The sequence below is a fragment of the Cervus elaphus genome, chromosome X, assembly GCF_910594005.1.
Source record: "Cervus elaphus chromosome X, mCerEla1.1, whole genome shotgun sequence".
NCBI classification, from domain to species: domain Eukaryota; kingdom Metazoa; phylum Chordata; class Mammalia; order Artiodactyla; family Cervidae; genus Cervus; species Cervus elaphus.
In genome coordinates this window covers 132,012,167-132,038,416 of record NC_057848.1, presented here as the reverse complement: position 1 = coordinate 132,038,416, position 26,250 = coordinate 132,012,167, and the positions used below count along the sequence as shown (strand labels likewise).

The following is a 26,250-nucleotide window of genomic DNA, read 5'->3' as shown; positions in this document are numbered from 1 at the left end:
GAAGAGCTTGTCATGCAAGGGTCCAGCCATTCTCAGTCTGGGTTTCTCTGGAAGTTGGCAGAGAATAACAATAGGAAATATTAATCTGGGGTAGGACACCTTTTCGAGTTCAGGCAGGAGGGCCTTCCCTCCCCCAGGTCGAGGAGCAGAGGCTGAGCCGCCCACAGAATTCCCAGGGGACTGCTGATGGCTACTGGACATGGAACCTCTGTCATGTCCCCTCAGGCAGACCCTTTGTGAAAAGATGGGGTCTGGGGCCATCCTAAGTCAGGGGTCAGCACTGAGCACCTCACCCTGTTCTCACCACATCTCCCTATGAGACACTGGATATCTCTGGAACCCAGATGCTGCCAGTCTCCTACCTCCCCACCCTCACAGCTGAAGTAGACCTTTCATACCCCTGTTGAGGTCTGGGCCCCTGAATCCACCTGCACTGGTCTCCATGGAACCACAACTGAATCACCTACCAACCTGGGACCTGGTGTTCTGCCCCACTCACCTGGGCTTCCCTGATGGCTCAGATGGTAAAGAAGCTGCCTATAATGCCAGAGACCTGAGTTCCATCCTTGGGTCAGGAAGATTCCCTAGAGCTGGAAATGGCAACACATTCCAGTATTCTTGCCTGGAGAATCCCATGGGCAGAGGAGTCTGGTGAGCTACAGTCCATGGGGTCACAAAGAGGTGGACACGACTGACTGACTAACATCCTTCATTCACCTGCCCGGGTCACCCTACCAAGCCAGGTGTTCTGTGTGATTGGCACTACACCTAGATGGGTTGGCTTAGGGGGAAGGATATGGGCTGGCTCTCCTCCCCTTGCCTTCCTGAAGAAGGATATTCTGGAGTTGAGTGGCTGAAGACAAAATGTAGCCATTCTCCAGGCTGACAACAGGGAAGGACACCCAAGGCAGAGGAAATAGTATTGTCCACAGGTACAAGTCCCGGGAGAAGGTTCTCAGGCTGCGGTCAGCTGAGTAGACAAAAGGCCAACCAAACTCATTGGAGCCTTCCATGCTCCCTCCACCTATGTTTTGGTTCTCTCACCCATCCACTTTTTCATGGAACTCTTTCAAATAAGGAACCCATCTTTCTGAGGGCAAGCCATGAAAAGTATCCTTTAGCATCCCCCTGTTGGTCCCTGGGAAACACTGGACATGCATGGCACCATCTTCTCTCCATCAGCAAGATCTTGGCACCATTTATGTCAATGAGTATCCTTCCTATGCTTTCCTCTAGGAATTTTATAGTACCTAGTCTTACATTTAGGTCTTTAATCCATTTTGAGTTTATTATTGTGTATGATGTTAGAGAGTGTTCTAATTTTACTCTTTCACATGGAGCTGTCTAGTTTTCCCAACACCACTTATTGAAAAGACTATCTTTTCCTCCATTGTATATTTTTGCCTCCTTGAAAGTAAAAGCATTAGTCACTCAGTCATGTCCACCTCTTTGTGAGTCTGTGAACTGTAGCCCACTAGGTTCTGCAGTCCAGGGAATTCTCCATGCAAGAATGCTGGAGTGGGTAGCCATGCCCTCCTCCAGGGGATCTTCCTGTCCCAGGGATCGAACCCAGGTCTCCCACATTGCAGGCAGATTCTTTACCATATGAGCCACCAGGGAACATTCTCCTTGACTCCTTGGAATCCTTTGCCTCCTTGGTCATAGATTAATTGATCATAGGTGCATGGGTTTATCCCTGGGCATCAGCAGGATCTTAGAAAGGAGGAGGTCACCAACTGAAAGGACCCCAGGCAGAGGTCAAGGAGAGACATGAGGAAAAGCTGATGTGGAAGAAGAGGGCAGAAAGAGGAGCCCAGAAAGCCATGGGGAAGGAGGAATCCTTGGGCCTCCCAACATTCTGCAGTCACCTCAAGCTGATGCTTCCCAGAAATTCATTTTCAGAGTAGATTTTATTCTAGGTTGACCATAGTTTGATGAAGCTTATTTATACTAGCTGGGAAAGACTGAGGGCAAGAGGAGAAGGGGGCGATGGAGGATGAGATGGTTGGATGGCATCACTGATTCAGTGGACAAGAGCTGGAGCAAACTCTGGGAGATAGAAGGACAGGGAGGCCTGGTGTGCTGCAGTCCATGGGGTTGCAAAGAGTCAGACACGACTGAGTGACTGAACAACAGCAATAAAAACTGCCAGGAATCGACTTGGTGAGTTGAATGTCCATTTTGAGAAACCCTGATCCAAGAGGATTTCTAATGTAATATTTCACCAGTGTGACAAAACAAAATAGCAACATTTCAGGCCTGGGTCAATGTGTCCCTGCTAACTCAGATTCTGCACTTCGATGGCAGTTGGCCTTCCCTGTGGCCGGCTCTTCATCCGTCTTCTCTTCAACCACTTACAGCTCACCCACCATCTCCTTTTTGGCATGAGTCTTGATATTCTGTTTTTGTTTTATTAAGTTTATATGTTCATGTAATGCTGGATGTTGTCTCAAATTCTTTGGGAGGTAGCAGACAATAAACAAACACCTAAATACAGCAGCAGATTATTTAACTAGGTGTCTGAGCTCCAGAAATATATAACACATATGTTGAAAGGACATTTTTTTAAAAAACAACTACTCACTTTTTAACATCAGGTTATAATATTCATTGAAAAGCTGTAATAGTGTGGCTTAGAAGGCATGTCCATACTTAACTAATTATGAGACCTTAGGCTCATAGCATCTCTGAGAGTCAGACTCCTCATCTGCAAAATGTAGATGGGGATGATGTCATGATAAAATGAGATGATGTACAGTGCACGCCTGTACGTGCTAAGTCACTTCAGTTGTGTCCAACCCTTTGCGATCCCATGGACTGTAGCCCACCAGGCTCCTCTGTCCATGAAATTCTCCAGGCAGGAATACTGGAATGGGTTGCCATGAAAAGATTTTTGACAGCAGGTTAGGGAAAAGAAACTGTAATGCAATGAAGATAGCCTAGAGGTAAGACAGTTAAATATGTTAAACTCAAGAGCAAAAAGCTCAGTGCCACTGAGCATTCTGCCTTGCATGGAAACGGATTTTTGAGGAGAATAAACTGAACCACAATGCTTGAGGAAGAAATGGCTGAGGATTAGAGATGTAAAGAAGGGTGAAAGAAGAGGTCAAAGTGATCATGGATGGAGGCCAGAGGCTAAAATGTCTTTCTGCCGGAGTGGTATATGTCTTGTCAGTGACTCACTGTGAGATCTCAGCAGAAACGCCAAGAACAATCACATCAGAAAGGAGCAGCCCAGGCTAAGTGCAGGGTCTGATTAAATCAGCTGTTTCTAATATAGGGGCTTAGCTTCCACTGTCCACAGGCTGAAATGTCATTAAGATCACTCTCCAGGAGAAGTTTCCACTCGGATGAACCTTGCTCAGCACTTCAAAAGCAAACTGCTGCTGCTGCTAAGTCACTTCAGTCGTGGCCGACTCTGTGCGACCCCATAGACGGGAGCCCACCAGGCTCCCCCGTCCCTGGGATTCTCCAGGCAAGAACACTGGAGTGGGTTGCCATTTCCTTCTCCAATGCATGAAAGTGAAAAATGAAAGTGAAGTCGTTCAGTCGTGTCTGACTCTTAGCGACCCCATGGACTGCAGCCTGCCAGGCTCCTCCATCCATGGGATTTTCCAGGCAAGAGTACTGGAGTGGGGTGCCATTGCCTTCTCCATAAAAAGCAAACTAACAGAAAACAAATGACAAACCCACCACCACATTCTACCAAGCTGTCTTTACATTCACTTAGAGTACAGAGCATTCTAGATTTTTCCCATCTCTTATGTCTCCTGCATTGGCAGGCAGAGTCTTTACCACTAGCACCACCTGGGAAGTCCTCTATTTGGTTACAAGATGTAATTTATTGTGAAAATGGGAACCCACTCTTCTTAGTTTGGAGCCAAGGCTAAGATGGAAGTTAAGGGATCCTACCAGATTATCCAGGAGACAAGACCCTAAAAGGTATACAGTGACAGGAGTCATTGGGGACAAGCAGAAGTTGAAGTTCGAGAGGAAGCAGATAGGAGGGAGGTGAATGTTGGCAGGAAAAAAGACATCTCTGTTAGATACATTGAGTTTCTATAGAAAAACTAGAGGAAGTAAAGAAGTCGGGGAGATTAGGCCACTAGGGTTCAGGACACTTCTAATGTCCTGGCACATTGGCCATCGCTGCTGAGATGTGTCAATAGGTCGAGTGACACAGAAACCACTCTACTGTCACTCCCTTGGAATCAGCCAACATTTCTCCATTCCTATGTCTTAGTCTGCCCCTCCTTGTGTCCATTTTACCTTCACCACCACAGAAGGGCTTTGGATCAGGCCAACTCATGGGCCACTGCCCACTCATAGACTTCTATCTTTGACTCAGGAATCAACCCTAGTCCAATCTGTTGTGGCCAGAGTAGTAGGATCACAAAAGAAGGTGTCCTACCTGCAAGGATCCACTTCTGACCACTTAAAAAAATGTTTTTAATTTTCAGTTTTAGTTTTAGTTATGTGTATGTGCTGGCTTCCCAGGTAGCACTAGTGGTAAAAAACCCACCTGTCAATGCAGAAGATGTAAGAGACCTGGGTTTGATCCCTGGGTCAGGGAAGATCCCCTGGAGGAGGACATGGCAACCCACTCCAGTATTCTTGCCAGGAGAATCCCATGGACAGAGGAGCCTGGTGGGCTACAGTCCATGGGGTTGCAAAGAGTCGGACATGACTGAAGTGACTTAGCATTCACGCAAAACCTTCACAAAGTTCTATGAAGAGACTTGCCTTCTTCTCAACCTGCTAAATTAAACTTCTCATGTAAAGCATGAAGACATGTGGGTCTTTCCAAAGCACCCCACTAATTTTGGTGTGTACCCTCAGTTGAGAATCATTGCTTTAGACTCATCACCTACTCAAGAAGAAAATCAGATCCAACCACTTATTAGAGCTACCTCAACTAAAACATGATCAAGGCAGTTGATACTTTCAAAATGAATATGAGGAAATATGAAAATTAGCTCTCACTGATACATTCTCTTTAAAAAGAGTAGGTATGATAGGATCATCAAATCCAAAATTATAATGAAAATTACAGGAATCTATTCATTTATTTTTGAGAAATTTTGATGGCTTATACACCATAGTGATAAGGAAGATGAAAAGATGAATACAAGACAGTCTCTGCTCTCATGAATAGGTGACAATAACACCAGTGCATTGAATAGGATGCATAGAAATCACAAGTTTATCTTCTGTTGTTCATTTAAACCTGATCAGTGAGAGAAGTGTCTTCCCTTCTTGCTGAAAACCTGGGCAGGTCTGTGATTTTACCAATCACTCTTAAATTAGAGGCAATCCTAAGGTTTCTTTAAATCACAAAGCACAGCTTCAATTCAATAATTTGAATGTCTAATATTGAAAGTGTGAAAGTGTTAGTCCCTCAGTCGTGTCTGACTCTTTGTGACCCTAGGGACTGTAGCCAGCCAGGCTCCTCTGTTCATAAAATTATCCAGGCAAGAATACTGGAGTAGGTTGCCATTCCCTTCTCCAGAGGATCTTTCCAACCCAGGTATCGAACCAGCGTCTCCTGCATTGCAGGCAGATTTTTTTTTTTTTTTTTTTTTTTTTTTACCATCTGAGCCACCAGGGAAGCCTGTCTAATACTGTGGAAGAAGCAAACCTCTAAACTTGATTTAGGATCTTGCAGGAGCCTGTGGTTAGCTTTTCCTCTCCTTGCTTATCTTGCCAACTGTGAATTCTGGGACTTCATGGGTTGAGTGTGGAAAGTGAGGAGGGAAAAGGGCTCCTGAACATTCCTACTTGACTCATCCTCTTCTAAGAGTTTTATATGCTCTGGGCCTGGCTGTTATGAGAACTGACTTTTTCTTGTGGGGACACTTACAGACTTTTTTTCAGGGAATTTTGCACTGGCCTTTTCTGACTTTGACTACCATAACACAGGAAGACCTCTCCTTTGTCCCTCAATGTTGATCCCCATGCAGCTTCTGTTTTCTGGCAGTCTCGGTGACATACCCTCACTCTCTAGTCACAAGTGTCTTGAACAAAAGCCAAGACTTTAAATTCCTCTGGGGTGTTTCAAGTGGTAGAAAGGGTATCCTTGAAGCCCTTCTCACAAGGCTTCAGATGAGAAGGTAAAACCCTGGCCCTCCCTTTTAGGGTGGGTTGGACTCAAGAATGGTAACTTTCTCTAAAGAGATCTCTTCACAAATTTACCCCTTCAAATCCCCTCCGTGTGCTAGACAGTAGGGCCTTGTTATTTATTTTATATTCTCATGCATGTATGCTAAGTCACTTCAGTTGTGTCCGAATCTTTGCAACCCCATGGACTGTAGCCCGCCAGGCTCCTCTGTCCATGGGATTCTCCAGGCAAGAATACTGGAGTGGGTTTCCACGCCCTCCTCCAGGGGATCTTCTGACCCAAGGATTGAAACTGCATCTCTTAATTCTTCTGCATTGACAGGCAGATTCCTTATCACTAGTGCCACCTGGGAATCCCATTTTATATACAGTAGTGTGCATATTTTCATCTCAAACTCCTAATTTATCCCTCCCCCTTTCCCTTTTAGTAACCATAAGTTTGTGTACTATGTGAGTCTATTTTTTTTTTATTAAAAAAATTTTTTTTATTTCTGTTTTGTAAAACAGTTCATTTGTATCATTTTTTAGATCCCACATATATTCATTTTCTTGAAAAAAACCTATAATAGAAGAAAATGAAAAGAATATATGTACATATATGTATGTATATATATGTAACTGAATAACTTTGCTTTACACCTGAAGCTAAACAGAATATTGTAAATCAACTATATTTCAAGAAAAAAAAATTTTTTTAATTCCCATTCTTTTCATACACTCAAAACTGATGAGAGGTTTCATCAGACAAGAAATTGGTTTTTAGGTCTTTCATTTAAAGTTTCCCATTTTCATCTATCTCAGGATTTACCTTGGTAATTAATATCGAATGTAACTTGGCACCTCAAATCATGTAGTTTAACAAGATGTCATAATTGCAGTATCACAGTTTAAGTGTTACTCTGGTGGCTCAGACGGTAAAGAGTCTGCCTGCAGTGTGAGAGGCCCACATTCAATCCCTGGGTTGGGAAGATTCCCTGGAGGAGGGCATGGCAACCCACTCCAGTATTCTTCCCTGGAGAACCCCATGGACAGAGGAGCCTGGAGGGCCACAGTCCATGGGGTCACAAAGAGTCGGACATGACTGAGCGACTAACACTTTCATTTTCTTTTCTATGTCAGTACAGGACAAGAAGTAATACTGGGAGAACACTGAGCATCTTCCACGGGCCTGGCTGGAGGACGAGTGGTCCAGGAGATTCCTGAAGAAGGTAATCCCTTACTTGACTCTTTCATAATGGATGTTCCCTCATGGCTCAGATGGTAAAGAACCTGCCTGTATATGCGAGAGACCCAGGTTTGATCCCTGGATCAGGAAGATGACTCAGAGAAGGGAATGGCAACCCACTCCAGAATCCTTGCCTGGAGAATTCCGTGGACAGAGGAGCCTGGTGAGCAACAAACATTTTTCACTTAATGGATATGCTGGAGTTGAGTAGTATGACAACTCTCAGGGTGGGTGAGGCTGTTTTAAAGGGCAACATGCTCAAGTAGACACTCCTAGGACAAATACATTATATTTCTAGACAGATCCAAAAACCAAAATTGTTGCAGAAGTCTTTTTATTTTGGCCATGCCACACAGCATGTGGGAACCTCAGTACCCTGACTAGGGATCCAAACTGTACCTCTTACAGTAGAAACTCAGAGTCCCAACCACCAGACTGCCAGGGAAATCACTTCAGAAGTCTTAGTTGGTTTTTTCATCTCCTCATTTAGTCTCTAAAGTTCCTACAAATTCACAAGTGTAAATGTCACTGTAAAATCAGAAACTATATTATTATTGATTAATCCTGGGAGATTTCTTAAATGTCATTTATGCTAAGAATAATAACATTCATTTTCTAAAGGAGCATGTGAGAATTGTCATTTATGGATTTAAAATATATCCTGATAAAAGCTGACCTTGGGAGTTGAGATATATGAGTACTTTGAAATGAAGATCTCATTTAAAAAGTAGTTCGAATAGGATTAATGGACTGTGGAACTGTGGTTTTAAATTAATGAGTGTACCTAGTAAAAAGCTTTGCACTAACAGGCATATGAAAGGCCAACTGAAATATTACAATTATCTTAATTGTTAAAGCATCTTGCTTATTAATATGTCAATTATTTTGACAGCCTTTTGGGGGGCAGAAACAAGGAGCTCTGTCTTTTAGCATCCTTATCATATCATTATAAATCACTTGCCAAGTGCTCACATAGACGCCACCCATGATGGATCACACAATCAAAATGCATGCATCATCTGAGCTTCAAGGAAATTTTGACTAAATGCTTTTAAGCCTCAATTATATGCCTAATACTGAATCTTGATTTGATCTATCAAAACCCTGAAAGTCATTACCCAAAAAGAAAAGACAACAGACATCTGGTCAATCAACTTTATTTGAATTACCCAAATGTGCACCAACCTTTGTATCCAGATTCAGTGGAGGATACAAAAGGAAGAAAAGACAAGAACTCTTACCATGAAAAAAAGTAAAATGAGCTCAAGACACACTGCCTAAGACAGTAAGACTTAAGGATATATACTGAGTAGTAGCATCTGAGTAGCACAAAACAACTTAGTACAGAGTAAACCCACCCAAGGGGACACTATCAGCGACCTTGGCAGGGAGTAGAGAAGGGTGATTGGGCAATCCATCCTGAGAGACGGGATAAAGCAATGGACCTGTGTCCTAGTCACCAGAATATCAGTGGCTTATTGTGGACATTAAGCCATTAAGTTCCTCCTCTCTCCATTTCAGTTTGCTCAACTCTAAAACAGAAAGTAAGGATTTGATGGTGTCTAAGTTCTTCCAGCTGTAACAATATGGGATTTTAAAGACAAATGCAGAGAGCCTGGAAGGTTGTGGACATTACAGGAAAGAAGAAGGACAAGCGCAAAGCCATAGAGGTAAGAAAAAAGTAGTGTTTTATGTGTGTGTGTGTGTGTGCCTGGGCAATGTATAGCAGGATAGCAAGGACCTTTCACAAGCCAATTTAACTACTGTAAAGATTCTGGAGCCAGTGAACTTGGAAGTGGGTGAGACAGAGCTAGGTACTAGACAATACACAGGTGTCAAAATGGAGAAAGAGAGACTGTGTATTCTGTGGTCAGAAAGTCTGACTGATCGTCATGCTCCCCGCCTCACTCTACATTCTTCGCGTCTTTGTGCAACTTTATTACAGTGCCTTCCCCCAAACCCATACACCAGGGTGTGGTTACAGATGCCCTCTCTTTAGATTCGCATCAGGAGCCCCCTCTTGTGGGCCAGGTAGCCGAGAGCAGTTGCTGAAAAGATGGTGGTCAATCCAATCAGCTTCAGCAGGCCAGGCACAGAGGGCAAATGCCTTTGCAAGAAGGTGGTGGTGATGGGTTTTGCAGGAACATCCTGGGGTCAGAGAATACTTGGTGTCAGTACAGGGCTTGTGCACCTTGCTCCAGGAAGTCTGTATTTCCCCCATTTCTCTGAATGTGGCTCACATTTGCCAACCTCCAGGCCACGAAACATCACATTCCCTTTGCTCAGAACATTCATCTCCATTCCCCACCTGTTGTTATTGTTCAGTTGCTTGGTCACGTCCAACTCTCTGCAACCCCATGGACTGCAGCATGCCAGGCCTCCCTATCCCTCACCAACTCCCAGAGTTTGCCCAAGTTCACATCCACTGAGTCAGTGTGATGCTCTCCTTGAATTAGTTAACTCTGACCACTAACTTCAAGCCTCAGTTTCCCCCTCACTTCCTCCGGGAGCCTTTCCAATATCCCCAAGCTAAGTTGACTCTCTCTGTTTACATTCTCAGCATGTCATCTTCATCACACATGGGGCTTTTTGGTTGTCATCTCTTTTCTCCACCACGTGCTGAGCTCTGAAAGTATGGTTGTACCATTATCCCAGTGGCTGATGACACAATAAGTATTGTGCCAGTGGCGGGTTGCATAATAAATATGTGTTGAGTGAATGGATCTGTGGTCCACTCAGTCCTCAATCCCATCTCTGACAGAAGCACTAAGAGAAAGACTTTGGAGTGACCAGGCTATTGCCTTTGACCTGATAGACAAGTAACTCTGACCTTTCAGATACTTGTCCTCTACAATGCATTTCACTCTATCCCCCTATGTATCCTTCCTTCCAGTCAGGAAAATCTCCTGGGGTCTTATTACAAAATGATAGGCATATTGAAAATGCATTTTTTTTTTAATTTTTTTATTAGTTGGAGGCTAATTACTTCACAACATTTCAGTGGGTTTTGTCATACATTGATATGAATCAGCCATAGATTTACACTTATTCCCCATCCCGATCCCCCCTCCCATCTCCCTCTCCACCCGATTCCTCTGGGTCTTCCCAGTGTACCAGGCCCGAGCACTTGTCTCATGCATCCCACCTGGGCTGGTGATCTGTTTCACCATAGATAGTATACATGCTGTTCTTTTGAAACATCCCACCCTCACCTTCTCCCACAGAGTTCAAAAGTCTGTTCTGTATTTCTGTGTCTCTTTTTCTGTTTTGCATATAGGATTATCGTTACCATCTTTCTAAATTCCATATATATGTGTTAGTATGCTGTAATGTTCTTTATCTTTCTGGCTTACTTCACTCTGTATAAGGGGCTCCAGTTTCATCCATCTCATTAGGACTGGTTCAAATGAATTCTTTTTGACGGCTGAGTAAAATTCCATGGTGTATATGTACCACAGCTTCCTTATCCATTCATCTGCTGATGGGCATCTAGGTTGCTTCCATGTCCTGGCTATTATAAACAGTGCTGCGATGAACATTGGGGTGCATGTGTCTCTTTCAGATCTGGTTTCCTCAGTGTGTGTGCCCAGAAGTGGTATTGCTGGGTCATATGGCAGTTCTATTTCCAGTTGAAAATGCATTTTTAATTTAAATCTGCCCTGTTTCATTCCACTTCTTTGCCCTCCTAACAGAGGATACTGACTTATCTTCCCTTCATTTCCTCCACCCTATCACCAGGTTAGAGAGTTATTCAAGAGACCTTTATCGAGTTCTTAATAAGCCTAGAATTCTCTGAGTAATCTTACCCGACCCAAAAATATTTTTCCTAATAATCTGCAAGGCATGTGGCAGCTACAAATTTATCAAAGTTCTTCTAAATCCCTCACCTCTGCCCTTACCCATGAAATCCCTTTAAACATCCATGGGTTGAATCACTATGGGGAGGGTCTGTGAACATATGCAAGTGTGTTCTATTTGCAAATAACTGTTCTCAAAGGAAAGAGATTTAAATTCATGAAATAAAATAGAACCTACCACAGACTCCGGTTCAGGCAGCCAGATTTCATCCTCTGGGATCTTGCCCATGGCATGCAGGATCTGAAAAGAAAGAGCATCTTCGTGAATAACAAAAACAACACTGTCTTTCTCCTCATCTACTAATCTTTCTCTTAATCTCCTAATCTGCTCTTTAAATACAGATTAACAATGTCTTTTGGGATATCCATTAAACACCCCAGGGTAAAAGCCAGTGTAGTCCACTGAACCTTCAAAAAAGATCCAAAAGATCTTTCATCTGTGGCATCTTGGGCTTCCTTGGTGGCTCAAGGTAAGGAATCTGCCTGCAACGCAGGAGACTCGGGTTCGATCCCTGGGTTGGGAAGATGCCCTGGAGGAGGGCATGGCAACCCACTCCAATATTCTTGTCTGGAGAATTCCAAGGACAGAGGAGCCTGGTGGGCTACAGTCCATAGGGTTGCACAGAGTCAGACACGACTGAGCGACTAAGCACAATCATTAGACTCACAATAAATTTTAGTAGCCGCAAACACGTCTTAATAGGGATGAGACCAGAGGAACTGTCAGGAAATATATAAATGAATTCTGAGTCCTAGGCTAAACATGTTTGGTTTCATAATATTAGACCGAGGTTCTCTCTCAAGTATAGCCATGGTGATATTTTGCCCCATGGAGTCTTTTTACCTTGGACTCATTACTTTGGGGTTAAGGTGCTCGTTTCACCCAAGACTACTGTTAAAAGGGTGTTCTGTGGTTTTTCAGATGGGGGTTAATGGGGAGTTGGCCTCCAGGATCTCAGACATCTTTAACCTGCTTGTCAGGACCCTGAGTTACTTCCTTCTCCACAGCATGTGACCTCAGGCCCTACCTCTCGGGCCGCTCTCTCGCCAGCCTCCACAGCTCCCTCCATGTAGCCACTCCAGTGTGTAGCAGTCTCTGTGCCTGCAAAGTAAATCCTGCCCACTGGCTGGCGTAGAACCCTTGAAATGAAAGCAAAGAGGTAACAGTGGTCAGTCTCAGAGAGCCAGAGGACAGCCTTCCTACAAAGACCAAGGCTGGTCACTTTCCTCAGATTCTAAATGTCAGGAGGTCCAATGGCAATTTTGGAATGAAGTTCATAGTTTCCTTCAGTTCTTGCATGATCTCTGTCACAGACAAAAGTGGAATAAAAGCCAAAATTCACTCCTGCACCAAGAAACTTACAGGTAAAGGGGCTGTCATCAACCGAGGTAAAAGAAGCATTTGCTTCCAGTACATGAAGTGAGGGACTATATGTGCCCGGTCATGGATAGCTCCTTTTATGATTCACCAGGTTTGAGCAAGGAGACCCGTGCCCCCAGTTTCCCACCTGGTCATTCCACCAGTGAATTTGGCAAAGTGTTCTCTCACTGAGCTCCAGCTTCCCCAACCCTTAAGGGGCATGATCCAATGATTTTTAAAACCTTTCTTAACAGCAACATTCAACAAACCTGTGCATATCACTATGGCTCCACAATAACGATTCACTGAGCACTTTATCAATGTGAAGAGTTTTATTGCATTAAATGATAACAGTTAACATTTTGGGGGGCACCAAGCGCTCCTCTAAGTGCATTAATCTTTACCACAACCCTAAGAGGTCAATACTATCATTATCCTCATTTTGCAGATGAGAATATGGAGGTACAGGAACTATGGTGGACATTAGGTTCACCTAGACCTTCCTTCAAGAATGAAGGACTTACTCCCAGCTGCTGAAAGGTAGTCTTCTGATGTCAGCACTGTTTGGCTATTGCCTCCACTAAAGAAAATTGCCCCGGGCTTGCTGGTGGCTTAGTGGTAAAGAATCCCCCTGCAATGCAGGAAATGTAAGAGATGCAGGTTTGATCCCTGGGTCAGCAAGATCCCCTGGAGGAGGAAATGGCAACCCACTCCAGTATTCTTGTCTGGAGAATCCCCATGGACAGAGGAGCCTGGTGGGCTATAGTGCATGGGGTTGCAAAGAGTCGGACATGATTGAGTGACTACACAACAGCAACAACAAGAAGCCCATATGCTACATAATAGTACAGAAGGTCACAACATTTGGTTTCTAAGAGGGGTAGTTTGCTGTTACCTTGACAAAAATACCATAAGGGAGGCACCATCAATATGGCATTATTCATCCTAGTCCATGTTTCCATTATATTCCAGATAATGGATGTGGATGTCCAGAGCTAATACCCTGACTCTTAGCCACCACTGTACACCACTGAACTTTTCAGAGAAAACAAAACGAATTGGTTTGAACTGGTGGGTTTTCTTTCACCTAACCTTATTGCAGCCATCAAGAAAAAAAAAGGAGGAGAATAGAAGATATTATAAAAGACTAGAATGCTGATAACAATACACAGCATCATCTGGAATTACCCATAGCCAGCATGGGTTGCAGAGCCTAAGGGTCTTCAGGAAGGGTTCTCCAAGCAAGAATACCGGAGTGGGCTGCCAGGCCCTTCTCCAGGGTATCTTCCCAACCGAGGGATTGAACCCGAGTCTCCTGCATTGCAGGCAGACTCTTTACCACAGTGCCATCTGGGAAGCTCCAAAAGAGCTCACCTCCGCTTCGGGGAATGTAACCCCGGTCTCCCACCTGACAGGCGGGGATACTCATCACTGTACTAACAAGGAAACTATGCACTACGAAACCAAAAAAAAAAAAAAAAATTGTGTGACTCACTTTATTGTAGTGGTCTGGGACTGAACCCTCAATATCTTCCAGGTCTGCCTATACTGAAGTTTTCAACAGAATGCTTGGCAAATAGTTGGCACATAGGTAATAAGTGATGAATGAAATAATTATTACTGACATAGTCTACAATCAGCATATACAAAAATTAGCTTATTGACCCAGTAACTAATCAGGTGGCGCCCTTTTACCCCAGAATGATCTCACAGATGATATTTTGCCATCTTCAGGAAGATGCAGACAGTGCTAACCAAAGCCTCTATGTATCTTCTCACAAGCAGGTTTTAATCCTTCTTTGACTGGTTTTTACGAACATATTGATTAGCCATTTACATTTACTCACACCCCTTTTTTTTCTGTTGCATATTCAGCCTTTTACTCATCACTCTACATTTCTTATTCTGTTTAGATTGAGCTCTTGATACCAAATGATTCCTTGGTTTAGTATTGCTCTAACGGTCATAATAATTACTGCTGTATTATTAATTCATACCTTGTTAACTACAATAAACTAAACACTAATGATTCATACTTGTCTGCACAACACTATAAAATGCTAAAGCCATTGAATTATGCATTTTGAATGGGTGGATTTTATGGTATGTGAATTCAGTTCAGTCTCTCAGTTGTGTCCAACTCTTTGCGACCCCATGGACTGCAGCACGCCAGGCTTCTTTGTCCATCACCAACTCCCAGAGCTTACTCAAACTCATGTCCATCGAGTCAGTGATGCCATACAACCATCTCATCCTCTGTCATCCCCCTCTCCTCCTGCCTTCAATCTTTCCCAGCATCAGGGTCTTGTCCAGTGAATCAATTCTTCCCATCATGTGGCCAAAGGATTGGAGTTTCAGCTTCAGCATCAGTCCTTCCAATGAATATTCAGGACTGATTTTCTTTAGGATGGACTGGTCGGATCTCCTTGCAGTCCAAGGGACTCTCAAGAGTCTTCTCCAACACCACAGTTAAAAAATTTTCAGTGCTCAGCTTTCTTTATAGTCCAACTCTCACCTTTCCCAATAAAATCTCTTGCTTTATCAGCACATGTGTCTCCTCGGACAGTTCATTTCTGAGTATTAGAAAAGAGCCCAGTTTTGGGCCCTGGAAGGGGTCCTCCTTCCTGCAACAAATGGCAACTCTGGTGGGATTCTTCTTCGCTGAGACTGACATCCTGACCACTCAGGGTACTCAGGGGCCTGCTTGCCTGCCAATGGACCAGACCCAGTGGCCGCAACTGGGACCCTTTTGTCCCTGGTCTCCTCCTGACATGGACAACTGGCTAGAGTGCCCTGATCGGCCCTGGATTGGTCTATAGAGAAGACAGCTGACCTGATCTCACCTTAATGATGCTCAAACAGGAGAAACTACACTACACCAGGATGAGAAGACAGCGACATCAGAGGTAGACAGCTTGTCCAAGATGCTGGACCTGATTCGTATGATCATTTATGTTTTCTTGACTTCTTAGACCTTTGTATATAAATCAAATGCTTTTTTATCATAGGCCTGATCCTATGCTAGTTTTAGAAATCAATCCAATTGTTGGGTTTGTGGCCAATTACCTGTGTCTAGCTCTGGGTTACTTTAGTAAATTTCTCTACTACAAGGCTCTAACTGGTTGGCCCTGAGAAAATTCACTTAAAAAAAAATTATAGTCGTATTCAGGTCACTGTGATATTACTAGATGGGATCCCCTCACCAGGCCAATTAATAATGCCTGCTCTGACTCTGGCCATAAATTTGAGCTTTTATCTATTACTCAAGCTCAATCAGAGCAGCAAGAAAAGTTTCAGCAAAGGAGAAAGAAATCTCCCACAATTATGAGAAGGATTTATATAGATAACACCAGGCTATGGTAATTTAGGTTTAAAGTCTCCTCTGTGTTGGAAACAATTAAATCATACTAAGGATAATCAGTCTAGTAACACTAGAAAACTGGGCTATGTGCCTTATAGATGGTGGTGCCAATGTATAATTTCCCTGAAAGATAAAGATTCGTACAGAGTAGACTAAGTCAGACAACCTGGGATATACTGGGCTACATCTAATGGAAGCTCTTAACTTAAGTCTTACTTGTGACTTTACTAATACTGCTGGCTATGTTCTTTATATTTCACCTGTTTTACAAAATTACTGTTTCTTACACTGCCAAATGTGTGACTGAGGCCTCTGATAGAATAATATATAGTTCCCTATGAGATCGATGATGATAACAGTGTAACTCTAGATATGAGAAAAAGCAACAAGAGGGAATGTTTTCCTGGACCAAGAGGCTAGTAAGACAGGTGGTCCAGAGAATTTTGGATACTGTTTAATGGCCTAGTCCAGTAACAGCACATTGAGTGGCCTGTCAACAAAATCTTTGCCAAACCTGAGAATGGACATTCTCAGCACTATGGGATAAAATGGTCATGAAATGCCCCCCTCAAAATCATGGTCAAGTTTGTGAGCAAAAAGGGGCTCTGTCAATTGAAGATTGACACTTGCCATCTGCATCTACAGAGATTAAATCATGGCCTGTGCAACTGCTGACTTTCAACGGCCCTGAAAGGAGTTCAGGGTGAAAATCAGGAATGAGGCACTCTGTGCTCTAAAAAAAAAACTGGCAGAACAGGCCTTCAGATAGTTAGATCTTTTCAAGAGATTTTATGAGTCCCAATTCTTGCATCTTCTCATACCTAGAGAAACACTGACATCATTAATAGTGACATCTGCTTTGGCTATTAAGGAAAAATTTTACAATTAAAAGTCAAAATAGAGTACTCAGCTATGGTTCAGACATCCTGGGGAATAACCAGGTGTTACTATGGGTGTAATTTCAGACTAGACCTTGTATTGCTAAACACTTGAGTTTTCTGAGTCGTGTCAGGCTTAGATGCCACCATTTTCAAAACAATGTCTGCTGGAAGCTAGTAACTTATACCTTACTTTTTATAAAACTAGGCAACTGGCCACCTGGCTAAAAGTCTCCCCGAAGTGCCAGGTACAGACTGGGTTTCAGACCTATTCTTCTAAAAAAAAAAAAAAAGAGAGATTTACTTTGTCTACTAAAATTCCAGTTATCCCTCCTCCAGCTACTACTAATTGGGTCTGTTACAACAAAATGGCAGACCAAGAGATTGAGATTTTAATCATACAAGGCTCAGATCTAGGACTTGGAACTCAGGAATACTTCCAATTCAGTGTCTCTTCTCCAAGCTGAGGCAGTCCTATGCTCCATTTTGACAGGAAGTTATCACAGTCATAGTTGCCCTGTTCCCTAAATTAAAACTGAACAGGACTCTGTGGGGTGGCGATTCTGGAGTACAGATCTGCTGTGTGTTCTCCATTTCTTATCTGTAGGATATAGGCTTCATTCAGCCTCCTTGACCTTCCCTGAGTTCCAAAGGGTGGATTCAAACAATTGCTAATCAGGGAAGGGAGGGAATACAGAAACAGAGGAGAAACAATCAAATGGTGGTACAGCCTTGAGACAGGGTCCTAGTTCCTACTCAAAGAAATATGCATAACAATGTCTTTTGAGTTCTTCTACAGAACTGGAGCCCCCACCCAGGTGGAAAGTGGTAACTTCAGACTAAACACAAGATTCCTGGAGCACAGCTCTGTTGCTTCACCACCAGCCAATCAAAAAAAAAAAAAAAGTCACAAACCCTGCAGCCCTCACCCCAAATGTTGCCTCCTGTTTCTGGGGACCAGTGATGACCATCCTTTTAGGTCTCCTGTTTGGCCCCTGTCTATTTCAACTCTGAGAGGCGCCAACAGTTTCAAACCAAAATGCTGTTATTACAAGAGTGAAAGCTGGTTTCAGATATGGAACACCCCAACTTAGATCAGGTAGAGAGAGACTTCTGCTCTGCTAGGCAGACCTACGCCCAGGCACAGCAGGAAGAAGTTACAGAAGAAAGAGACCTCCGCCCCAATTCCCAAGAAGCATCTTGAGTATGAAGTCTCTCAGGGGGGAGTTGTTAGGGGAAGCACACTGACTGAAACCGCCCACCCTGGCCAGGCACCATAATAACCATTTGCATGAGTTGTTTTATGACAGGAGATCCTGATAAGGAATACGGAACTAATAAGCCACCACCAACCGGAAGAGTTCCAGAAAGGTCAAAAGGAGACACCACGTGTCTGTCCACTTCCCAGAATCCCTCTCGCTAGCACCCATCTTGGCTGATGCGTGTGCCACCAGGAAAGACTCTGAATTAGAATGATTGGCCAAAGACTACCCGGAAACAAATCCCATCACCATAAAACCCAAGACTGCGAGCCACGCGGCAGAGCAGTTCTCCTGGGTTCCCTTACCCTCCTGCTCTCCACCCGGGTGCCCTTTCCCAATAAAATCTCTTGCTTTATCAGCAAAAAAAAAAAAAAAAAATAGTCCAACTCTCACATCCATACATGACTACTGGAAAAACCATAGCTTTGACTAGACAGACCTTTGTTGGCAAAGTAATGGTATGTGAATTATATCCCAATAAAGATGTTTTTAAAAAGTATGCTCTCATTAATATACTGATTCTTGTCTACTGTATGCTACCTTGTGTTTTCTCATACACCTGATAAGGAAAATAAGGTTCAGAGAGAAATGGCCTGTCCAGGATGGAAAAGTTGGTTATTGGTAGAATCAACAGTGGAACCCAAGTCCCTTTATCCTCAGTCTAGAACTTGATTTGTTTTTATAATGCTGTACACATGTTGGCACTTATGTGGTGCCATTTGAGGAAGTTTCACTGAGCCCTACACTTGCTATAGAGACAGTTTTTCTGACAATATACATGAATCCCCTATCTAAATTCCTAATCTTAGGCTGCAATCTTCTTTGGTTCTATTGACTGGGATTGCTCCTTCAGAGGAATTCAGAGTCCAAAGTGCCACCATGATGTGGCATTGCAAAGACTTCAGTAGTGAGATTGACAAGATACAAAGGAACCCGGGGATTTGGGGATTTTTTCCAAGCATTTACAAGAAACAAGAGAGAAGAGCTACATGAACCTTCTTAGAGTTATGGATTCAGGTTCAGGGAATTTCAGTTAGAACTGAGCCCACTTTTACTCTACCTTCCATATTGAGTCATGATCCCAGGAGGGAAATAAGAAGTGTAGCAACCTGCTGAGTACTGCTCCTCACACCAGTTCTTCTCTTCATAGTGCACCGGCTGCAAGGCAGAGTGACAAAAATTCAGAGAAGAATCAAAGGAAGTGATCTCATCCAGAATAAATCAAACACATCACGGTAGGCTTCACTGGAGAACCAACATATATCTAAAGTATCACTCAGTTGTGTCCAAAACTTTGCGACCCCATGGACTATACAGTCCATGGAATTCTCCAGGTCAGAATACTGGAGTGGGTAACCATTCCCTACTCCAGGGGATCTTCCCAACCCAGGGATGGAATCCAGGTCTCCTGTATTGCAGGCAGATTCTTTACCAGCTGAGCCACAATGGAAGCCCAAGAATACTGGAGTGGGTAGCCTATCCCTTCTCCAGTGGATCTTCCTGACCCAGGAATCGAACGGGGGTCTCCTGCGTTGCAGGCAGATTCTTTACCAATTGAGCTATCAGGGAAGCCCTATGTCTAAAATAAAGCCTTATCGTTCTAATGTTTTTAGAGATATGACTTTGAACATGTAAATGTCCTTGGTTATAAACTTCTAAGAAATTCTGACTTAGAAAGTTTTCACCCTTGCTTCATTCATGTCCCAGGTACCATTCATAAATTGCAACTGTCTAGCTCCATGTTTAAAGTGGTCTTAGGTATTAAGAAGCTTTTAGTGCCTAATAGTTTCAGGACAAGTTTGAAAAAGGATTTATGCTTAATGGAGTAAAGAGGAGGAAGAAAAGTAGAAAGACTGACTGTTAAGTAAAAAGAATGACCAGATTCACGTTTTTGGTGCAAGTCAACTTTGTTAAGAGAAGCTAGGACAGACAAATTAATGTTTTCATGGGATGTAGGCAATTCTGTTGATGGCAATGTGCAGTGCTGTGCTGTGTTTAGTCACTCAGTCATGTCCGACTCTTTGAGACCCTATGAACTATAGTCCGCCAGGCTCCTTTGCCCATGGGGATTCTCCAGGCAAGAATACTGGAGTAGGTTGCCATGCCCTCTTCCAGGGGATCTTCCCAACCCAGGGATCAAACACAGGTCTCCTGCATTGCAGGCAGATTCTTTACCATCTGAGCCATGAGGGTAGCCCAAGAATACTGGAGTGGGTAGCCTATCCCTTCTCCAGGGGAACTTCCTGACCCAGGAATCGAACTGGAGTCTCTTGCATTGCAGGCAGATTCTTTACCAGCTGAAGCCCATTGATGGCAATACATGCAGGCAATGATCAGCCTGAAAAATATGTTTTTGCCATGAATAGGCAAAACATTAGCTGAGGTTTTGTGAAGTGCAAGTTTTATTTAAAAAAAGTAAACGTAAGTGTTATCATTAAGCATTATTTTGAAAAGTTATTAATAAAATCAACATGGCAAGTCTTAAGAGAAAAATGTTAGTTGTAAAAAGAGATTTGGAAAAGTTGTTTCATTTAAAACAATTGCAGTCACACATGGGACTTTGAATAGCTATTTGTAACAATGAACAAAGCACAAGGCCCTTTGTGCTAGGTATAAGTGGCTCCGATGCCTCTGGCCCAGCCCTCTTCCCTCTCTGCATCTGAGTGTGATAACCACCTCATAAGCATCCTTCTCTGCCTATATCCAGTCAGCCAATCAGAAGAAAGTTTGGATTTCATGTTTCACCTTTCCCTGCTCCCAGGACAAATGCCAAAGCAAGTGCCACTCTCTATGCCAAGAACAAACAACTCATTCTTATCATCAGAAATTAATTATCCATATTTTTCTAAGAAAAAGAGACTGTCCCCCTGTTAAAAATGATCAGCTTTTTGGGAATTTGAGAACTGTTTTCCCCTCCCACTGGGGTTCCCCAAACAACCATCTCACAGGTGGTCGGAGGATTCTCAGCTCTGCACTGCCTCAGCCTGAGGGTGTCTCAGAATGTAACTTCAAAAAAACTTGAGTATCTACCAGGGAGAAATATCTTGAACTGTATTTTTTAAATAGAAAGACCAGCCAATTTCAGCAGCTGTGACAGGATTAATTTTTAATGTGCGTATAGTTTGGGTTTTGCTTCTTCACTCATAGTATCCTTGTGTCCAGAGGCTATGCTTATACTTAATCTTGTTAAATGGCGTATGACAATGAAAAATGAAACAAAACCCATTCTTCATTATTATTATGTTTCTCTCCAAACCAATCAATTTGTCATTCTTGTTCATTTGCTGAGGACGAATTCTTCGAAGCTTCAAGAGCATGTGTTTCACCTATAACAAGTAACTCTTGCCTTAAAAGGATGAACAAAAATGACAAATTCAAAAACCACAACAACTTGACTAGAAGGAAGTCAGGCATTGCAAAGTTGAGCAAAATAAATGTTCAAGGGATTAGATGAAGCCATGGAGCTGTTCAACTCGGTCATGATGTGTGGTGCAGAGATTTAGATTTAAGAGGCTTAACAAGTTAAACATTCTTAGCCCCTTCATTAGAGTTTCCTTATGCTTTAACCGCTCATTCGTACATTGTTTTCCATTGTCTTCAAATGCTTCATGGATAACTGGATTTAATAATAACTTGCAAAAGGTGATGTAATCCGTGTCAAAACATTAAAAACCCAGCAGTCTGGTGAATGGAAGGAAACGTCGGCTTGTCTTAAATATTGATGGGGGTGGTGGTTATGGCTACTGGTTATGGGCACATTGGGTCCTTTGACTATCACCTAATGCCCCTACAGCCCTACCTCCCATATCATCCCGCCTTTAGCCATGAGGAGGGGAGGAGAACTACCTGCAAAGATGTCTAGGAAGCTCAGCTGACAAGGCTCACCTTGAGCCAATCAGCATGTCTTCCCTGCTCCAGGAAGAGCTCTGAACTCAGGGACAAGGGTAGCATCACGTAAAACACATTAATTTGCAGGGTCCCTAAGCTGCCACTTGGAGAAGGAAATGGCAACTCACTCCAGTACTCTTGCCTGGAAAATCCCATGGATGGAGTGGCCTGGTAGGCTATAGTCCATGGGGTCACAAAGAGTCAGACATGACTGAACGACTTCACTTTCACTTTTCAAGCTGCCACTAGCCAGGGCCCATGCCCTCCAGGACAACTCATAAGTTGACCGGCCCTGTTGTGCACACCCCACCAAGAATAGATCAAGGAAAACATGAACTCTAGAACCTGACTTGCATGAGCCCATCACTGCTAGGCCCAACACAACAAAGAAAGATCTCTCGGGTTCCCTGGTGCTCCAGTGGTTAAGATTCCCAGCTTCCACTGCAGGGTGCACAGGTTCAATCCCTGGTCAGGGAACTAAGATCCCACATGCTGCACAGTGCTGCCAAAGTTGAAAAAAAAAGAAAGAAAGAAAAAAAAAAGAAGATCTTTCTCCCATAGGGAAGGGTTGGGAAGCCTTACGTGCAAAGCTTCTTGTGAGCCCAGAACCTTTGCATAGAGGTCACAGAGTTTCTTCAACCTATGGGAAGAGGGGAGGAAAAAAATAAATGCAAATGAAGAAGGAAGCAAAAGTGGAAGAGGTGTCTATGATTCTCATCATTCAAAAAGATTCTGAGCCTCTGAACTTTTGCTTCCACTTGACATTTGATTTTAACTTTTCAAAGCAAGGCACTTTATTTTAGTTCCAGTATCTGAAATCTACGAGGTCACAAAAAGTTATAATGAAAAGAAAGGGATGCATTGCCTGCATCACCAGGGGCACAGGGCAATTTATTCATTCATTGAAGGAAACTTTGTGTACCTGTTGTCAATTTCCTAAGCACTGGAGATTCTGAGAGGACCAAGATAGGATTCCTGCTACCTTCCTTCTCTCCTAATCCCACTAAGAGGAAATGGGCAAAGTGGAGCAAGAGCAACTTTGAATTCTGCTTCTGTCTCTTCCATGCTGTGAAGTCTTAAGCAGGTTACTTAAGCTCTCCAACCTTTATTTTTGTCCACAAACTCATCTGATTTTTTCACTAATCACGGTAAAACAGTGTGGCCCCAGAACCAGTAGCAACTGCATCATTTGGGAGCTTGTCAGAAATGCAGACTCTCAGATCTCATCCCAGACCTGCCAACTCAGAAACAGCAGTGGAAGCATGTGTGTTTTCACAAACCTTCTAGGTGATTAAGTTTGAGAACCATGGGTAAAAAGCATATAAAGTTTCCAGTCAGACAGAACAAAGAAAATTAAATAGAACCAAATATATAAGGGAATTTAGAATCATAAAGGCGGGCATTTTAAACTCATGAAGAAAAGATAGATTATTCAATAAAATGACGCTGGGACAAACGGCTACCCATGAAAGAAGCAAAATTGGACTCCTATGTGACTTCTTACACCAAAATATATTTCAGAAGGATCAAAGATTCACACAGAATAGATGAAAACAGAAAAGCACTGAAAATGAGTAATTTAAACCGATCTTGAAACGGAAAAGTCTTTTCTATGCATGATAGACCATTCAGAAGCAATGATTTTAAAAACAGATCAACCTAACTTCATAAAAAGCTAAATCTTTATTATAGTATAAAATGAATAACCCATAAATATGATCAAAAGACATATTGGGAAAAGATCTGTTCCAGGCACTGGAGATTCAGCAGTGAACCGACCAGACAAAACTTCCTACTTTCACGGATTTTTTTTTTTTTTTTTTACTGTTTTGCAACATTTTATTTTACTTAATACTGTAATTATTAACATTTACAGATAATACTATTTTCTTATTGGTTTATAATATGTTTTATTGTATGCAATTTTTGTACATTCTTTTTTTCATATTCTTTTCCATTATGGTTTATCACCAGATATTGAAAATAGTTCCCTGTGCTATTCAGCAGGACCTTGCTGTCTATCCATTCTATGTATAAGAGTTTGCATCTGCTAATTCCAAACTCCCAATCCATCCCTTTTTGGATCTTAATATTCTAGTGGGGACATTTTTTAGGTAAGTGGCCCAATCAGACCTCCATAGCCCTGGCCAAGCACAGTGGTGGCAATAGTCGTAAAGCAGCAAGCTAAGGATGGAGGCAGGAGAGGATGTGCCATAATGTATTCATGGGCTCTTGTGTGTGCACGCTCATCATGTCTGACTCTTTGTGACCCCATGGACTGTAGCCCACCAGGCTCCTCTGTCCATAGTATTTCCCAGGAAAGCATACTGAGGTAAGTTGCCATTTCCTTCTCCAGGGGACCTTCCCAAGCCAGGGATCAAACCCACGTCTCCTGCGTCTCCTGCATTGGTAGGCATGTTCTTTACCACTAGTGCCACCTGGAAAGCCCTCCAGGGGCTCTTAGTTGGTAAATATGTTATCAGGGAGGCTCCCAAGGTGGCAGAGTGGTAAAGAATTTGCCTGCCAATGCAGGAGACACAGGAGACATGGCTTTGATCTCCGGGTTGGGAATGTGCCCTGAAGAAGGAAATGGCAACCTGCTCCAGTATTCTTGCCTGGGAAGTTCCATGGACAGAAGAGCCTGGCGGGCTATAGTCTTTGAACTTGCAGAGTCAGACATGACTAAGCATGCACACCATGCCAGAAGCACACCATGTTATCAGGGGTGGTATGGGAATAAATAGTTGGTAGTGGTGAATACAAATTGCTGAAAGAAATTGCCACCTCCAGGGAATCTAGTCCATCTGTAACTATACTTTTTCATTGTTATGCATCTTTCATGCAGGATGTATGGCAGAGTGCCCTGCAAGGGGTTATTTGTTTACCTGGTTGTCTCCTCCCCCAGTAAGTTTTCAACTCCTGGGCTATATCCATTTTTGTATTCTCCATAGCTCCTTGCATGGTATCTTATGCATGATAAACTCAACAAATTTGAATTTTGAACACTTGGTTCTTCAGTTATCAGCATTGTGCCTCTCTACAAGACCCTCATGATGAAACATAACAGATATGTCGTGTTAGGAATACACATTAAGCAGTCTTTAAGTTAAAAAGTTAAGTGAAGTTGAAAGTAGGTAGAAAGAAGAAACAGAGGGGAAAAGGAAGGGAGAGAGGGGGAAAGGAAGGGAGGGAGGGAGGCAGAGAGGAGGGAAGAAAGAACAGATACTTTTTTCCTTACCTTTCCTCCTTGGTAAGACGGGCCAGTTTTCTGGCTTTGTGGGCAAGGATAAATCTAAAACATACAAACAATAAAATGGGGGGAAATCAATGGATGCTATCATCTTGGCCTCATTTCTATAGCTACACATGTGTCTAGTGTACAAGTTAAAAGTAAACCAGAAGAAACAAACAACACACTATCTTATTTTATGTTCCATATTTTACTATTTAGGTGTTACATTCCTGACATTAAAAGATACCTTCTAGTTTTAGGAATTCAAGGGACTAAAAACAGATCACTGGCCATAATTTTTGCCTAGGGGTTTACCATGACTAAGCCATCTCCCCATATATGACTGGCGGTCAATAGGAATACACTCTGGGTCTCAAATGCCTATCTAAGATGTGCCTGAGACGTTACAGTTCCATCCAGTCCTTGTTCTTTGGTCCTGTCTTCAATATGCTTCTCCCTAGTGCCCAGCCTTCTAGAATCTGCCTCCATTTCCAGCCCTATGATTGCCTTCAACTAACCAACTGGTTTTGATTTCCCTCTTTTGACCTTTGGCTCTCTCTGAAATAAACTCATACATATCTTAAGACCCATCTCAGTTTTGGCTGCTCCAGGTAATCACCACCTTTCCATCCCCATGACATCCGCACCTGCGTTGCTGTTCCCTACCAAACTGAGGACTGGGCTGGTCTTGGCTTCTCTCTTGTGGGAAATCTCAGCATCCCACATAAGTACCATCGATGCTCATGTAGCCTCCACAAGAAGCCTTCTTAGTGGAACACCCTAAGTCAAATCTTCATATCATACTTTCACAAAAGATAGCTTACCATAATATATCAACTCCCAGTGCTAAACATGAAGAAGAAAACTAGTATAACACATTTTAAAATGTTATTGATATTCTAATTCCTTTCTAAATTTTTATTCCTTGAAAGACATTATTTTTATTTTTATTTTTTTTTTTTGGCCTTGCCATGTGGCTTGCAGGACCTGAGCAGAGATCAAACCTGTGTCCCCTGTAATGAAAGCGTGGAGTCCTAACCAGTGGACTACCAGGGAATTCCCAGAAGACA

At 42.9% G+C, this 26,250-nt stretch overlaps 1 protein-coding gene across 2 annotated transcripts in view; it reads right to left on the bottom strand.

The window, feature by feature from the left end:
- Positions 1–8,483: 8,483 nt before the first annotated feature.
- MAOB (monoamine oxidase B) overlaps positions 8,484–26,250 on the bottom strand; it is a 112,012-nt gene continuing 94,245 nt past the window's right edge. For both annotated transcript variants that reach the window (XM_043897064.1, XM_043897065.1), the window contains 6 exons: positions 25,187–25,240; positions 22,531–22,588; positions 19,121–19,218; positions 12,228–12,339; positions 11,378–11,440; positions 8,484–9,490 (listed from right to left, as the gene is read on the bottom strand). In XM_043897064.1, coding sequence (XP_043752999.1) covers positions 9,338–9,490; positions 11,378–11,440; positions 12,228–12,339; positions 19,121–19,218; positions 22,531–22,588; positions 25,187–25,240 — 538 coding nt within the window. In that variant the 3' untranslated portion in view covers positions 8,484–9,337. The remainder of the gene's footprint in view (positions 9,491–11,377; positions 11,441–12,227; positions 12,340–19,120; positions 19,219–22,530; positions 22,589–25,186; positions 25,241–26,250) is intronic.